Source organism: Equus quagga, chromosome 15 (genome assembly GCF_021613505.1).
Source record: "Equus quagga isolate Etosha38 chromosome 15, UCLA_HA_Equagga_1.0, whole genome shotgun sequence".
Classification (NCBI taxonomy): domain Eukaryota; kingdom Metazoa; phylum Chordata; class Mammalia; order Perissodactyla; family Equidae; genus Equus; species Equus quagga.
Genome location: NC_060281.1, coordinates 12,667,615 through 12,684,661, shown reverse-complemented (window position 1 = coordinate 12,684,661; position 17,047 = coordinate 12,667,615). Strand labels below are relative to the sequence as shown.

Sequence of the window (17,047 nt, the reverse complement as noted above, 5' to 3'; positions counted from 1 at the left end):
GGAGAGTTAATTACCATAGAGCTACACAATTAATTTTCTTTAAGGCATATAACAATTTCTAAAGAATTCTGAAAACATTTGTTCCACTGGACAAATGAATTTTGTCTCCTATGTCATAACTTTGTCATCAGTGGAAAAGCCAGGACAGGAACAGAATCAGTTTTTGTGAAAGGAAACAGCACTTTTATTTCACGGTATTTCTGTACCTCATTTGCCAACTTTTCACACAATGAAATTGGCAACAACCCCTTGAATATATGTTGTGTGTTTTAAAAGTTTTAATTAGTTATTCTTTGCTCTTTCTTTTTAAATAATTTAAAAAATTTTTGAGCTACAAAGTAATCCATGAATGTCAGGAATGTGGAGGAACTAGACGGGCTGATTTGTATTTGTTATGTGACCATCACATTTGTCCTTTTTAAACTGATTTATTAGGTCTCTATTCTAGAGTATATTTTATTCTGCTCCAATGGCTATTAATGAATTCTTTGATAGTGGTTTTTTGTCACATACAATCTTCCTTGGTTCAGGGAACCTAGCTTGTTGGAATATTCTCCTGTTGAAGAGTTTGCTTTTATATCTAGTGACATTTATCATTATCTAAGGCCAGCTGCCTGACTTCTCTTCAGCGCTCTGTTTATGGGGTTTGAACATCTATAAATGGAAACACTAGCTAACCAGAAATTATCGCCAGGGCTGTCTGATAGTGTCCTGGGCTCTCGCAACTTGGAAGGTCCTGCAATATCTAACATGTAAGCACGTCAAATCATTTTCTTAGACAGAATCTCAATCTCGCATTTTCTGTTTCTCTCGCTCTCATTCTCTTTCAACATGGAATTTGAAAAGCATGAAAAAGGAAGCTTATTACACAAGAATTTAGAGGAGAAGCTGACGGTAAGACTGGAGAGACTTCGCAGGCACAGATTTACCACGTAATTGACAGGGTTGACAAAGCAGCTGTCACAGATGGGAAAAGTTGGACTAGCCAGCCTGTGTTTCCATGTTTTTCTGGTCAACAGCCTTGAAATTAATGAGTTCCATGAGATTTACTGAAAACAATGTAATAAAATTATTAGTGAAATTTCATTACTAGAATGTGGGCAGATTTGATTTAGTTAAATGATGTAGTTTACCTCCATTTTAAAAACCAGAATCCAGTTATTTTGAGCACTTATTGTGATTGCCTCTATACGGGAAGATTATTTTGTTTATTAATGTGAAGCTTAGCGCATGTTCAAAGTCCAATTTCTTTTAGAGATAGCAGGAATATGTGTTAAAGAGAATATAAGTATTGTAGAATAAGTTGAACTTCTGGTATAAAGATGAAGTTTGCTCTTCAGAAAGTTTTTATTTTTTTTCTTTAAAAGTTATAAAAGTAATTTTACCCTGATTCTAAGAAATTAAATGTAGTGAACCATAGTGGTCACTTATATTTGCTCAAACATAAAATATACTATAACCTTGAGTAGAATATTCTGTCCATGGTTCACCTGATGGGTATAGGAGGGTAATTCCGTTTGTAAATTTACCGTGGCTCTAGAGTTAACATTAGAACAGGGCATGGCTAGTTTTAATCGCGATGCAAGTAGCAAAATAAAACCATATCAATTATAATAAGACTGTGGCTTTTTAAACTCATGAGAATGCATTGTTCTGGATGTCTGAAGTTGAGATTTATGCACTGTTCATGATATTAAAAATTGAAAGATGGAAAAAAGAACCATATTGGATTGAAAACTCTTAAGTGTACTAGAATTTCAAGGTCTTGAAGAAATATGATGAATAAAATCTAACCTTTTCTTAAAGGATTCAGGTCATCATTTTGAATATCAACTGTGGACTTCTACTCGAGGTGGTTTGAAAAGCCATGTATTGTTGTAGAAGTAACCAGGGAATTTAAGTCAGAAGATCTGGGTGGGAATTCTCACCCCACTATTTGTAAATGTAGGACTATGGTTTTTTTTTAAGCTTTCCGAGTCTCAGTTAACTCACTTGTAAAATGGGAAGTAGTAATAGCTAATTTGAAGGCGGTCACGAGGATTAAAAACTATGATGTATAGGATGTTCCTTCCCTGAGCCTGCTAATTTCAAACGGTTTTTGGCCTGACTTGCTTAGAAAGTACACATCCAAAGTTTATTAAAATAGAAAGAGAAAGCTGAAATGCATTTTAAAGTAAAAGGAAAACTCAGACATGCTAACTGTAAAGGCTTAGTGATTATAAAACCTTTATAGAACCAGATGGAGTGTAAATAAATACGTGAATAAAGAGTTGCTATGAATTAGTGTGAAATTTGACCCCGAGCTTCCTGGCAATCTTTTACAGGAAGTTTTGCAAATAAACATTGTGGACATGGGGCAAGTAAACAAAAGTGAAAATGGTCTCATTATTTGAAATGATTTGATGGATAAACATTTCACTTTCTGGAAGGTCAGACATTTTGCTTGCCTGACTCTACCTTGAACACAGCTATAAATCGAGAAGTGAGCAAACATGTCTCCTTAGAGGAAGTAGCTGTCACAAAATTCATGAATATTGCTCTGTAGGAGAGGCCCAGGACTAGCCTCTGATTAACTCCCAGGAGATTGGAGGAAAATATGGGGCAGATCAGAAGGTGTGAGAACATGCAATCTCTACTGAAAAGAGACGGCTGTAAGGCAGGGAGCACATGAAAGTGCAGTATTTGGGGCAATTGCCTGTACAGGTAATTAGAGCTACGTACGTAACTGAAGCATCTTTGAGATATTGGAATTCTGATGATGCTGCCTTATCGAGAAAAAGTTATGTTCAATATTCTCTATTTAAGAGAGCTGGAAAATATTTAATATATCCTTGAAAGTTTCTAATAGAAATTATTTTAGTTAAACACTTTGTCTGCTTATGTGGATAAATATCCAAAACTTCAACTCATGGGCATTGTGTTCTTTGCTAAGACCAATGTGATATAGTATGACTGGCTAGGTTGCTGAATATAGTTTAAAATGTATTCTTGTGGCGTTCACTAAGTTCTGATAATTATTAAATTTATTTATGATAAATAGTAAAGTTTGTAAAAAATATGGTTTTTAAAAGGAGAGAATATTTTGCCATTAAGATATTTAAATACATATATATTATAATATTTTTGAGTTAAAATCCACATGTTTAAAATTAAAGGTATACTTCTCACAAAGATCTTTATTATGAACAATGTTGTAGTATATATCACACAATTAAGAAATATGCATGATTGGCTTTATTTGTAAAAACTCTAATGTAGGATATACATCAAATAAACAGGAAAACCAACAGCCTGCAGATTTTTAAAATTCATCAGTTCACTCTACCCAAAGAGAGAGACAAAAACAAATAGGATTCTTTCCTGTATATCCAATAGGAATCTTACCTTACGTTGGTGAGTGAATTGCTCCCTTTAGCTATTGACGTTTTTGCCCTGAATTTGTTGCTCTTTGGTGATTAAAAGTAAAGATTCCTTTGACAATGATACTCAAATCCTTCAAAATGTCCTAAATTTCTCATACATTGGTTGATGTTATCTCAATTTTTCAAACATGGAAAAGAAAAATCAATTTAGCATAGAGTTAAAAGGACATTCACCAGCCCTTGAGAAACCAGCCTGCTACGCCATGTTGAATATTTTCATCAGCCCTGACTCTGCAAAATCAGATTACACTAACGCTAACTTTTGTGGGAGGTGGAGGAAGGGAGGGAATTTTTTCCTGACAATGCAGTTCAGTTTGGTTGGTTCCACAATAATTGGTTTTGGGGCTGAATGAATCTTTTGTTTTTCCTAGTCAGGCTTGAATAACCATTGTATCATATGTTTCCCAAAATATGTTCCTTGGAACTCAGATTTTCCAAACTGCTCCACGAAAAGAGGTTCTGGTCTATACTCAAGAACATTCGCGAAGTACTGTGCAGAGAATACATTATACAGCGTATTTCCCCTTGGCGACTCATACTGTGTTTTAACATACTGAAGGCTACGAGACCCTCTGGAGGTTGATCTAGTGTTTCTTAAACTCCCTACCAGTGTGATGCATTTGAATGTGTATATGCAACAACAGTGAGCATTCTAACTAGTGTGCTCTGGAACATGCTTTGGGAAGTGATGTGTCAGTGTAGTAATTTATGCATTTTCAGAATAATCATACACAGAACAATAAATTCAAGCTGGGTGTCATTTATGTCTGTAACTTAAAGTTATTTCTGGAATAGTTTAAAAAATAAGTACATTTCTATTAAGTTAGTTTTAATAAATAAGTAAAAGTAAGTCAAGAAATCCTGACTACTCTCCAAACTCTTTTTCTTTTAGATTATTAAATGCAATGCCAATGAATTGCACTTACATTTATCTTCAGCTGAAATGTCTTAATGAGAAAGAACAACTCATATATTAACATAGTAAGGACGGTCATGCACCTCAGGGCATTCTGACATAATAATGGCTTCTTTCTCTAAGAGATGATAAAAACAAACAGATCTCCTGCATAAATCTAATAATTTCTTTCGCTTTCCTATAATATGTCTCGAGACAGCTTTATCTTCTCAAGTAATAAATGTTCAATAAATATCACAAAACTCATGATAATGAGAAAGGTATATCATCCAACTCATTTTATATTGAAGATTTGTGGAAGCAAATCAACATGGTAGTCAATTTATGAATGTCATAAATATGGCTTTTTTGAGTAAAAGTAACTCTCTGTGATTGAGAAAGAAGTTACGTCATCTGACAGTTTTTTAACAAGATGTATCTAATATAAAGAGCTGAAATTTACATTTTAAATAACTGAAATTTTACGTTTTCTCTTAAAAACTTTTTTGACTTATTTTGAATTTGAGGGTGAAAGACTCACCCAATGATATTTAAATTCTGGTCTCACAAAAAACATTCTTCACGATTTCATTACGAAGAGATCATGCCACTTCTTTTTTAATACAATGAAAGAGTGAAGAAATTGAAGAAAAAACTGGGTATAATGTAAAATCACAGAAAACTATGCATTTTTAAGTTCTGTGATAATTCAGAGAAAGGTAACCTTTTAAATAAGGTTGAATTAGTTATTAATTCATAGCTTCGTTAATACAAATAAAATTATTTTCTAAGAACAAATTTGTAAACAATCAAAAAACATATGACTAACACTTGGGTTATAATTCCCAATGTTATTATCTGATGACCAGTCTGAGTTTTGTTGGGGAGCACCTTTAGAGACACTAGCCTAGCCTAGTTGGGTAGAAATGTCCACAGAAATACCAAAAAGAGGTTTCAAATCAGTACACATTTCTGAACATCTATTTTGAACAAGACAGGGTACTAAGAGCTGCAGTAGAAACACATATAATAAAGAAATTCTTGTCCATCAAGGAGACTATTATCTTTTGATTATTTTTTAGCAGATTACGAAATAATAATGATAAGTTTTAGTAGCTTGGAAATATTCTAAGTACAAAACATAAACATCCCAAATTCTTTTTTCTGGCATAAACTTGCAACAACAAGTCTATAATTGCTCATCAGAATGTCTTAACAATGGGAACAATTGTAAAGCATTGTATTCAGTAACATATTTTATTTCATCATTCTATCTACTGTTGGAGGAAGTCATCTAGAGGACGTGACCGCTGGTTGACCTGTGAGCTGGACCTGGGCAACTGGAGAACCCTCACCCCCTCCCCTGTCCTTGGATGTAGGCTCTGCCCACCGTTCCCACAGTGGGAGCTGTTCCAAGGACATAGCCTTGAGAGAGTAAGATGTTGATGAGAGCGTCTGGACGGTACCCATGACTGAACCCAGTTAAGGCCTCTATATAAACTTTTCAGACTTTGGTGGGTGGGTGCAGAGATCTATTCATCTTGCAGCCACCCAAGACAAACCTTGTATGTAAGTTCCCTTTTTTATTAAACCTGCCGCCTCCCAATCTGGGGTGGTCTTCCTCTTTGTTCAGTCTCTTTGCTCTCGGTACAGGGGCCAATTTCAAGTTTCACCCAGGAAGCTCCCAAGGTTTCAAACCAACATCTACATTTCTATTTATTTTTCTGTGTCTAACTAGAGTCATTGGTAAAGGATACTCAGTAGGCGCCGACATACCTGAAAAAAAGTTCATACCGCTGATATGTCTGATGTGTTACCTAAAGATTGTTTTCAGTATGGCTCCAGGGTTGTTTCTGATCTAAACATGATACTTGACAAGACAACACCATATATTAAAATAAGTGGTTAATTTAGCGTTGTGAATCTCTGGAGGTAAGATACTGGATCTATGTCTCTTTATATCATGACTGACTTCCCTGGATCCTTAATAAACTAATTTTGGTGATGACCAAAAAGAAGGAGAGATGAAAACAAATAAATGAACGATGACATTTCCTTTTCTTTGGCATTCAAATATTTATTTTGGAAAGCTCCTTACATTTCTCTGCCACTTGTAAGAGTGGACCAGTGACTCTTGCTGTGTTCTGGATGTTACTGATTAAGTTGCCTTGAAAGTCCATTTTGTTTGAGAGATCATTTTGATGGTAGAGGATGTGAGTTAGTTTGTCCCCAAATCTTAACTCCCCTATGAAGCTGGCTCATGTTTGTCTTATAGGTGACACCATCATGGAGAACGATAGACATTTGGGCATCTTTAGGAACGCTGCTGCTATCTCTAACATATTTGGGGTGCCTACTGTGCATTCTATACCTCTATTTGGTACATCTTCCAGGATAGCCCATTCATCATCAGTATATTTTGAATTTCTTGTTCCCTTTTCTCCAAAGAGGGCCAGAGCTCTGTAATATGTTGACATCCAAAATACTCTGTGGAAATAATTAATTTTCAAAGACAGATGGGTGGTAATGATCAAAATTTTATGGTGAGTGCCTCAATAAGTATCTCTTAACTAGAAGACAAATGGAGGAAATTCAGAACTAGGATTCTCTGAATTTCTGAACTCAGTGTTGCTTCTGAATTTTTGGTAAGAGCAGTTAATTTATTCCCATTTCTTAGGGAGATAAAGAGTCTCTGAGAAGTTAATAAAGGGATTATTGGATTGATCAGTCTGTACCAGGTATTACAGAGTTATTGACTAGGATAATGGTCTCCAAAGAACTGAGACATCCTTCTAGCATTATGAGTAATAAGAAGATTCTGGTTTTACCCCAAGTGAAGATGTATAGTTGCAAAGAGTAACCATGAATCCTGATCATTTGGCAGGTCAAAGCGAAAAATAAATCTCTTTTGCACTAGAAATAAGCCCACCCTAACCTGTCTCTGACCTCCTCACTATAGAGCCAGTAACAAATAAATTAAAAATAACCAGGGCCAGCCCTAGTGCTCTAGGGGTTAAGTTCAGCATGCTCCACTTTAGCAGCCCAGGTTTGGTTCCTGGGCATGGACCTACACCACTCATCTGTCAGCGGCCATGCTGTGGTGGCGGCTCACATGCAAAAAGAGGAAGATTGGCAATGAATGCTAGATCAGGGTGAATCTTCTTCAGCAAAAACAATAAATAAATAAAATAAAGTAAAAAAAATAGCTGAAGAATCTGTAACATGAAATAAAAAAGAAAGAGGGAGGAGACAAGATGCTGTGATGGTGATGGATCATGGGGATCAATGGGAAATCACGGAGCAGTGGAAAATGAAGTCTTAATGGGCACAACTGCAAAATGAGGTGAGACTGGAAAAATGATGAGTTAGGGTAGGTGAGTGCATGCAGGTGTTCTGAGTACCATCCTAACATATCTATGAAAACTGAAATAAAGAACCTGTGCCTTTGGAGTGTGTGGTGTGTGTGTCTGTGTGTGTATGGTGATAAGGATCTCTGATTCCAAAGAAGAGGCCTCTCTCTTCCTAAGTGCCATCCATCTAGTGTGGTGGAAAGCATGTTCTATCTGAGTCTCTAGGAGACCAGTATTGGTGTTAAAGTTGTATTTGCTTGGCCTTTGACAAATCACTTAACCTTTGGTTTCCTTATGTACAAAGTGAGAAGTTGGGTTGGATTTGCAAGTTTGCTGTGCTCTCTAGTGTTTTATAAGTCTGTGCAAAGTGTCCTTTGACTGTATACTTACTAAATCCTTTCCTACTGAACAATGCCTATTTCTACAAACATTAGAAACCTTGAAATAGTTTATATTTTTATGTCATCGCTGACCAAATGTAAAATAGAAGTCCTTGTTATTAAGTTAAACCTTCTCTGTAGTATAGAAAGCCCACAGTTCAGTACCCATGAATTGAATTGCATATATTTTCTATGTTTTCACTGAGAAACAACAAATATTTGAGAATTGGATCGTGGGTGAAAATTATGGAATAGATGAAAAAAGCAGCATGTAAGTGCCTCAATATTAATATCAAAATATTACCAAAGCAAAGCATTCTATTTTCTCATAATAGTACATAAAACAAAGTAGATGTGCTGTATTTATCAGGAATAAAAATTTAGAAAATGCAAGTAAGATCTATGTTTTAGATGTTAGTTCTAAAATGGTTTCTTCAGCTCTTGCTTATCCCCTTTTGTAGTTCTTACCACTCCCTGCAATGTCCCTGACACAGATATCTTAAATCCTTTGCAAGTCTAATTTTAGTCCCTTTGCATCGCTGAAGGTTGAGGAGGAAGTGAACTGCACACGAATGGCAAAATCCTAGCCACCATTTCCATTTTCCTTTTTCCTTTAAGAAAAATGAGAGCTGTGTCTCTTAGAACCCGGGGAGGGGAGGTGAGAGTGAAGTGAAACTGATAAGGATCCAGATTTCTACTTTATGGTTCAAATGAAGTTCTTGAAGCCAGCCAGTCCTTTGAACACCACTGCTAATTACAGCAGTGTCTGCCGAGAATGTAAGTCTGAGATGCACTGTTTGAATGGGTCTTTTGATACAGCTCTGTGTGGTGGTGAATAACAGAAGGGAGATGGATTTCAGGCTTTAACCAAGCTGTGCGTTCACGTTGACGTTTATAACACTCCGTACGTGTGGCGAAATATTTTCTAGGTTCTCATTGTGGGAATTGCAATTACTTACTTATCTAGGTGTTCTGTCCCCAGTATGGCTCCCTTCAGGGAATGACAAATAGACTGTTGTATTCGTGATGTAATTACATTAGAGAGTCATGGACTTCATTTTGCGACGTGATCTTCATAAAAATAAGGAGGGTATTTTTTAAAATGGTGAGAGAACATCTGTGGTTTAATTGCTGGTATTTCTCTTTTACTTATAACCTAAGAATTTCTCTTGTCCTTTGATCAACTTTCGTTCAGTTAATGAATGTTTCCTTGCATGTGACGCATCACTCCTGGTTTGTTCTTCAGAATGGGCCACGTGCCCTTGTGGATGTCAGTGTGGCAATTCAGAGACCTCCTCATGCTTTTAAAGACTAACTTGATGACAATGTTCTCGGGAGTGGGAGAGAGAACCCACAAGATTGTTTTCCTGAACCTGTTATAATTTCTCTGGAATAGCATGTTGTGGCGGGAGCCTGAAGGAGGAAAATGCCAGCATGAATTAATAAGCTTATCACAGGGCATGGGGAGTTCTTTTACAATGCATGAAGCAAATATGGGAATTTTTTTCATTCCTCTTTTGTTTTTCTGGTTGAGCTCAGCGTTCAATCTGGGAACTCCTGCGTGTTTTGTTGTTCCATCTGCTTCTGCTCATTCATTCATTCATCTGTTTGTTGGTTCATCCATCCTGGGAGTCCTCTCCTTGAAGCTTGTTGACCTCCTGGCTGCCAGTGCTCCGTTGCAGGGGGTGCGGAGGGAGAAGGGGGAATTGGTCTTAGAGATTTGCAATGAATTGTCTTCTTTGTGACCCCACTGCAGTCATACCCCCTGTGAAATTTGCCTTCCTTGACCCTGGCGTGCCCTCCAGAGTTTGGAAAGGCATTTATCATGGTCTCTTCTTGGCCGCAGCCCTACTTCATCCAGCAATCCACCTCCATCTCCTTTGCATCTTTGAGAAATTTACAATGTGCTTTTTCATGCTGATACCCCTCCCCTGCCAGATCTCTTGTCACTGTGGATTTAGTCTTTTAAATTACTTTACTCTCATTTTAATGAAGTCAAGAGAAGGATATGAGAGAAACTCATGTGTCCCATCAGCCATCTTGAACCAGAAGCCCCTTGATTGATTTTTAAAGCTCTTCCTGAATGCTTCATGTTTTCAGTAGATGGTGAGTTTCGTGGAACATCCTTATTCTTCACTGAGAGATAAATGGCATTATGGTTTTAAATGCATAAAGTATTTATTCTGTTCAAGATATCATAATTCATGTCTCTTACCTTCATCTGGCACATTTTCCTGGGAAGGTAACAGTTTTATAGTTCATTTATTTATTTTTATTTAAGAACTTTTCTATAAAGCATATAGTTTCATATACTATAAGTAGGACAGTAAATTGGTACAACTTTTCTGGAGCATAATGTATACTGAGGCCTTAAATACTTATGTATCTAATAGTCAAGTAATTTTATTGTAGGAATTTGAAGTGAAGAAATATGAAACTATTTAGTTATATGATGCTTATTACAATATTGTCTATAAAATGAAAAATAGTGGACACAGTAGGGGAATTAGTTACTAATCTATGATAACATCATACAAAGAAATTTAAGGGCTGTGGTATAGAGGGCAATATACTCAAATTTTTCCTACCAAAATACAGATGTTATGCAAAATGGAATAATTCTTTTATGGATCCTTCATGTTGGCAAAACATTAACATGCAAATCAATGAATATATTTGTGCATCGCATCTCTTTTAGCCAGACCATAGAATCTTAATAGGCCAAATACAGGCAACAATACCATGAGCTGAATTGTATTTTTCAGTTTTACTGAAATTTCAAATAGGTCAGAGTGATTTTTTTCATAATAGCCTCACATTTTTATGATCCTGCTGAATTGATGAGATTGTATCAGAGAAGAATGCAAGGTAAGCTGGTATTTGGTGCTTTATTCTTCACCCGAGAGCAGATTTATAGAAGCCTTGAGTGCTTTCAGCCTTTTGCTTAAAGAGCTTTGGCCACCAGCAGACTGCAGACTCCTCAAGGTCAGGGGCTTTATCTTCCTGGCACCCAGGGCTGTGTCTGATCCACTGCAAGTGCTACTCAATAAACCTTAGTTAAACTGCATAGGCATGATGTTTACATGTCTCTGTGTGGGTGCAATGCACTTGATCTGATTTGATAAGTGGCAGGGATCCCAAACCAAGCCGAAACTGAATTCACCCTAAGATTCAGCCACATCTGGTGAGCTGGTAGTTTGGCATTTTCAAAGGGCTGATTTTAAGAGACACTGATGAGCCTTCCAGGCAGAGACTCATCCCCAGGTCCTGAGGGAAAAGACAGATGAGATCCTTAATAGTTTTTTCATAGAAAATGAGGGACCCTTGGTATGGCAGGCGGCCTCTCATTCTGATTGTATTTCCAACTCAACGTCGTCAGTCGTACTCATGAGTAAAAATAGAAGGAGTTGTTGTCCATGAAATCCTTGAGCAACATCAAGAACACTAAATGCCAGCATGCTTGGTGCTGGCAGCTTTGACAGAGGCCTCAGCATCCTCAGCACAGAGCCCTGGACACCTTGGTGTGGCCTTCCGCAGGCAGCGGAAGTGTCAGAATTGCAGATTTTGGCATTGGCAATAGCGTTGCTAGAGTGTGATCGGAGGCCAGAAAGTGACAGGAGAAAAATGGCAGACTCCTTATGTTAGCCAAAGCACTAGCTCACTGAGCAATGAAAGAATCAGAGAGGTTGTGGAGCTTTCTCAGCCAGAGGGATACTATTTTTAATACCCTTTTTAGTGATTAATTTGACCTCATTTTTGCCCCAAGAACAGGTTATATTTAGAATTCCCTTGTGAAAATTAAGTACTACCAAAAGAATGGTGTTTAGTGTTAGATATTTTCAGATACGTGGACACTTTACCACTAGCAGTTATGATTAATGAGATATTTAGGAAATCAGTAGAACTGTATTATCCTTTGAGAATTATCATGTTTATTTTTGAGAAGTTAATAGTTTGCTTAGGTTCTTTTTCTTATCTTACCAAATTCCAGTGCTGCCTAGTCCTGGATCTTGAAGATATTCTCTTGCTTTTACAGTTTTATTGTTTGTCATTGTACATTTAAGTTCGTGATCCATTTTAAGTTAATTCTATATAAAGTGCACATCAAAGTTTTCTCCTTTCTCTTCTTTTTCTTCCTCTTCCTCCTCCTCTTCTTCTTCTTCTCCTTCTTTTTCGTCTCCTCTCTTTCTCTTCCCCCGCTCCTTCTCTGCCTCTTCTTCTTTGTCTAAGGATGTCCGAATGTTCTAGCACCATTTATTGGAAAGGCATATACACTATGTTTATCAGCAGTAGAAAGAATCCCGTGTATTACAGATTTGCTTAATACCAGAGAAATGTTTCATCGCCTCAACAACAGCTCCCCAGACTACTAACATTTATGTGCTTTTTGCTATGCCCCAGGCACGTTTCATATACATAGATCTCCACACTATAACCCCCAAGGTTGATATTATTTCTGTTCTAGTTTTATGCATGGGGAAACCAAAGTAAGAGAGATGAAATAACTTGTCCAAAGTTACACAATTTGTAAATGGTAGAGCTGGTTCCAAACCTAGGCTGACTGCCTCCAGAGTCCATGCATTTAACCACCATGTCATGTTGCCTCTAAACTCAATTTCCCGTGTGGTTAAATTTTCACAAGAATATATTTTGAGATAAATTTTATGTGACAACTTATCTGCCTTCTCATTAGTATTTGGGCTGAAATAGCAAATAATGCTCCTAAAGGAACACTGAGAATGGTGGACTGAAACATTGGGTTGACTAAAGACTTAGATGGACAAGATTACTTTTTTAGAAAGATTGTAACAACTGTTTTCTGAATGAGGTATTTGTGACATTTTGCGAGTCTGAACTTTATAAAAACATTTTTTTTAGTAAATTAATTTTTAAAGTAATTTTATTGGGATTATAATGGTTTATAACATTGTGTAATTTTTGGGTGTACATTATTGTTTATGCAAACTGCTGCAGTCACTGTGGAAAACAGTATGGAGATTTCTCAAAAAATTAAAAATAGAAATACCATATGATCCAGCTATCCCACTACTTGGTGTTTATCCAAAGAATATAAAAACTTATTTTGAGATATCTTTCTACCTAGAATTTCATAATTTTGAAGAATGAAAAAGTAGTATTGAATAGTTTCAGGGGAACTTATCTTGTTTTTATGACCAAGCATTTTAATATCCTATATGGTACTGTTGGTAATTATTTGTGTAAGTATTGGAGTTCTTTATGTGATGGAAAGATTTTTCATTCTTTTATTCTTGTTTTTTTTATTTTTTGGTGAGGAAGATTGGCCCTGAGCTAACATCTGTGCCAGTCTTCCTCTATTTTGTATGTGGGATGCTGCCAGAGCATGGCTTGGTGAGAGATGTGTAGGTCCAAACCAGGGAACCGAACCTGCATACTCATCACCGCTGGAGTGAAGTGCGTGAACTTAACCACTATGCCACCAGGCCAGCCCCCAGACTTTTTATTTCTATTTTACCAGGTGACCATATGATTTATTATTCAAACAGGGACCTTTTTGAACGTAAAAGGGGACCCTATTAATAATTACTTCATGACAACAGGCATTAGCCAGGACTGCCCCAGACAAACCAGGGCACATGGGCACCTGGCATTTAACTTACCTGTGAAAGGAGACCAGGGAATCAGTGATTCCAGGGTTCATGGGTGGCGTCTAGACTTTCCAAATGTTGAAAAGGTTCTCTAACAGTTAAATGCATTGCTTCTGTTCTTAGCAAAAGGGATGGAGGAGACTAAAATGACAACTCAAATCCACTTCCTGACGTTCTGTGTAAGAACTTGAACTTAGTTTTCCTTCTTGTTTATCATGTTATATTTATGATGGAGACAGGGATGATCTTTTGTGTCGTTGCTTCAGAGCTGCAGAGTTCGTGGGGCAGCCAATGCCCCTGACCACAAAGAAGGAGGAGAAACCCAGCCCAGGTTTCCTCAATATTGGTTAATTTCACTTGTGGAATGAGAAGAATCCAGTAAGAGAAAGACAGGGGCCATAGACAAGTTGCTGCGGTTCCACAAACTTCCCAGTGGATAGAATATTATATTATTTTATTCAAAGGCATGGAAATATTTTGTTCAAAGGTGTAAATAGTATCTTTTTTTTTTTCTTAGCACCATATATCTTGTCATGAGCTTGCTAGGGAACATTAAACATTGCTCTCATCCTCAGCCTCCCATTGCTGTCCTGCAGTGAGGGAAGCAGCGTGGTACTGTGGAAAGAATGAGGGAAGCTTGGCCGTCAGTTTAACATGGTTGGGACAAGTAGCTTAACCTCCGTGGATCTCATTTTTCTCATGGATAAAAAGAAAATATTGAGCCAGATAATCTGAGCTTTCTCCCTGTTTTAATTTATGTAATTCTATAACTTCCTTGGAGGGTGGGGCTTAGACTCTTGAAAATTTTGACTTGGGAGGCATCATGCCTAGATTTCACGCTTCATCTACAGAAAGAGGCAAATCTGAAACACTTCTGGAGCGTTTACCAGGGGGGATAACTGTTATTCCAGTATTTTTAACTATTGAAGTTGTACTTTTAGGGCGTGGATCTGTATTCAGGAAGAGAGCCATATTATGGAGACCCCAAAATTGAAGTTCATAAGAACGGACAACACAGAATAAGTATGGAGCAAAGAGGAAAAATTTTAAAAAAGGAACAATTTGTTAATTTTGAAGATGCCTGTTCTTTTCTCAGAAAATTAGTTGGTTTAGTCCAGTTTAGTTAGGGACGAAGGAATTATATAGTGGCGAAGAACACCAGCTTGAAAATCATGCTGTGTACAATTCCTGGCTCCCACCATTCACCAGCTATATAATCTTGGCAAGTTTGTTAAGTCCTCTGAATACCAGAATCTGGGTCTGTGAAGTGAAGATAAGAATAGTACCCATATCAGAGGATTATTGTGAGACATAACATGTGTAAAATACATTGTGTTCACCACCCAGGGTCTAATTGCCATCCATCACACACATATTGGCCTTTTTACCCCTTTCACTTTCCCCTCTTCCCTCTACCCCTCTGGTAACCACCAATCTATTCTCTGAGTCTATGTGTTTGTTGTTGTTGTTTTTATCTTCCACACATGAGTGAGCTCATATGATATTTGGCTTTCTCCATCTGACTTATTTTGCTTAGCATAGTCCCTCAAGGTCCATCCATGTTGTTGCAAATGGAAAGATTTCACCCTTTTTATGGCTGAGTAGTATTCCATTGTATGTATATACCACATCTTCTTTATCCGTTCATCTCTTGTTGGGCACTTAGGTTGCTTCCATGTCTTGACTAATGTGAATATTGCTTTAGTGAACATAAGGGTGTGTATATCTTCTTGAATTAGTGTTTTTGTGGTCTTTGGATAAAAACCCATAAGTGGAATAACTGGATCATAAGGTATTTCTATTTTTAATTTTTTAATGAATCTCCATATTGTTTTCCATAGTGACTGCACCAGTTTACATTCCCACCAATAGTGTAAGGGGGTCCCCTTTTCTCCATATCCTCTCTGACACTTTTTATTTCTTGTCTTTTGATAATAGCCATTCTGATGGGCATGAGGTGATATCTCATTGTGTTTTTGATTTCCACTGCCCTAATAATTAGTGACGTTGAACATCTTTTCATGTGCCTGTTGGCCATCTGTATATCTTCTTTGGAAAATGTCTGTTCAGATCCTCTGCCCACTTTTTACTTGGGTTGTTTTTTTTGTTTTGAGATGTATGAGTTCTTTATATGTTTTGAATATTAACTCCTTATCAGATATATGATTTGCAAATGTCTTCTCCCAATTGGTAGTTTGTCTTTTTGTTTTGTCGATAATTTCCTTTGCCATGCAGAAGCTTTTTAGTTTGATGTAGTCCCATTTGTTTATTTTTTCTTTTGTTTCCCTTGCCTGAGGAGACGTCATATTCAAAAACATCCTCTCTGGGATGTTCTCGAAGCTTAGTAAGGGGGTCTCTTTACCAATGGACTATGAAGTTTTCTATCTAGTATTTTTGAGCTTGTTTCTGGGTTGAGTGAGCCTGTGTATGGGCCATTTAAGAGCAGGTTTATCTTTCCCTGAAGTTCTATAGTTTTACTGGGCACATTCCCCTTGGAATTCAAAGCCAGCAAAGCCAGGTATTATGGGATCTCTTCTCTCTTGTGCTGGGTCTAAGGGCTGGGGTGCCTAATGTAGAGCTCTAATCCCCTGCTCCTTCAGGAAAAGCTCTGTACCTTTGAGATCACTCCTGGCTGTGAAGCGTTGCAGGTGGCTGTGGTTTTCTCCTCGGCAGGGCTGTATCTCTCCCTGTCTGTGTTGTCCCTTGCTGTGGAGGTTCTTTTTTATCCAGTTTCCTGATTTCCCTCAAAGGAAGTTGTTCCACAGGTAGTTGCAGGTTTGTTGTGTCTGTGGGAGGAGGCGAGTTCAGGATGCCTACACTACCAACATCCAGGCCCCCTCCTGTATTCTGGGATAGTCGCTGATCTTGTTCTTGGTTGACACATGGGATTACAAGTAATCAAATAGTTTGGACAATCAGAAGGGAGTCTCTAATAGTTGCTTTTATCTTATTTGATTGAAAATTCAGTGTGTGCTCTGCAAAGGATCGATAATAATGCCCACAATATTTCTATGATCCTGAGAGCTGTAGAGATGTCATACATCTGGAGCTCCACATGCATTTATTTCACGTTTGGTGTCTTGAATCCTGCCAATCTTCCATGACTTTCCTGGATTCATTTGGTAATTCAGCATGATTAAGTGAGTCCATATAGGAAATTTTTTCTTAAAGGAATTTGTAAGCCAGTAAAACTGAGTAGATGTTTGTGTGTGTGGGTGTATGTAAGACAGAGAGAGATAGAGAAGAGAGAAAAGAAACAGAGGGACAGAGGCAGAGATTGATTTAAAGCAAAATGAAAGAGGTCTTGATAGATGCCTTCAAACAACAATATTGTTCTCCATCATGATTTCAGATAAAGGTGACATTGTTGTGA

At 37.4% G+C, this 17,047-nt stretch overlaps 1 protein-coding gene across 2 annotated transcripts in view; it reads left to right on the top strand.

The window, feature by feature from the left end:
• Nucleotides 1–758: 758 nt before the first annotated feature.
• Nucleotides 759–17,047, top strand: part of MLIP (muscular LMNA interacting protein) — a 231,919-nt gene continuing 215,630 nt past the window's right edge. For both annotated transcript variants that reach the window (XM_046641224.1, XM_046641220.1), the window contains exon 1: nt 759–894. In XM_046641224.1, coding sequence (XP_046497180.1) covers nt 832–894 — 63 coding nt within the window. In that variant the 5' untranslated portion in view covers nt 759–831. The remainder of the gene's footprint in view (nt 895–17,047) is intronic.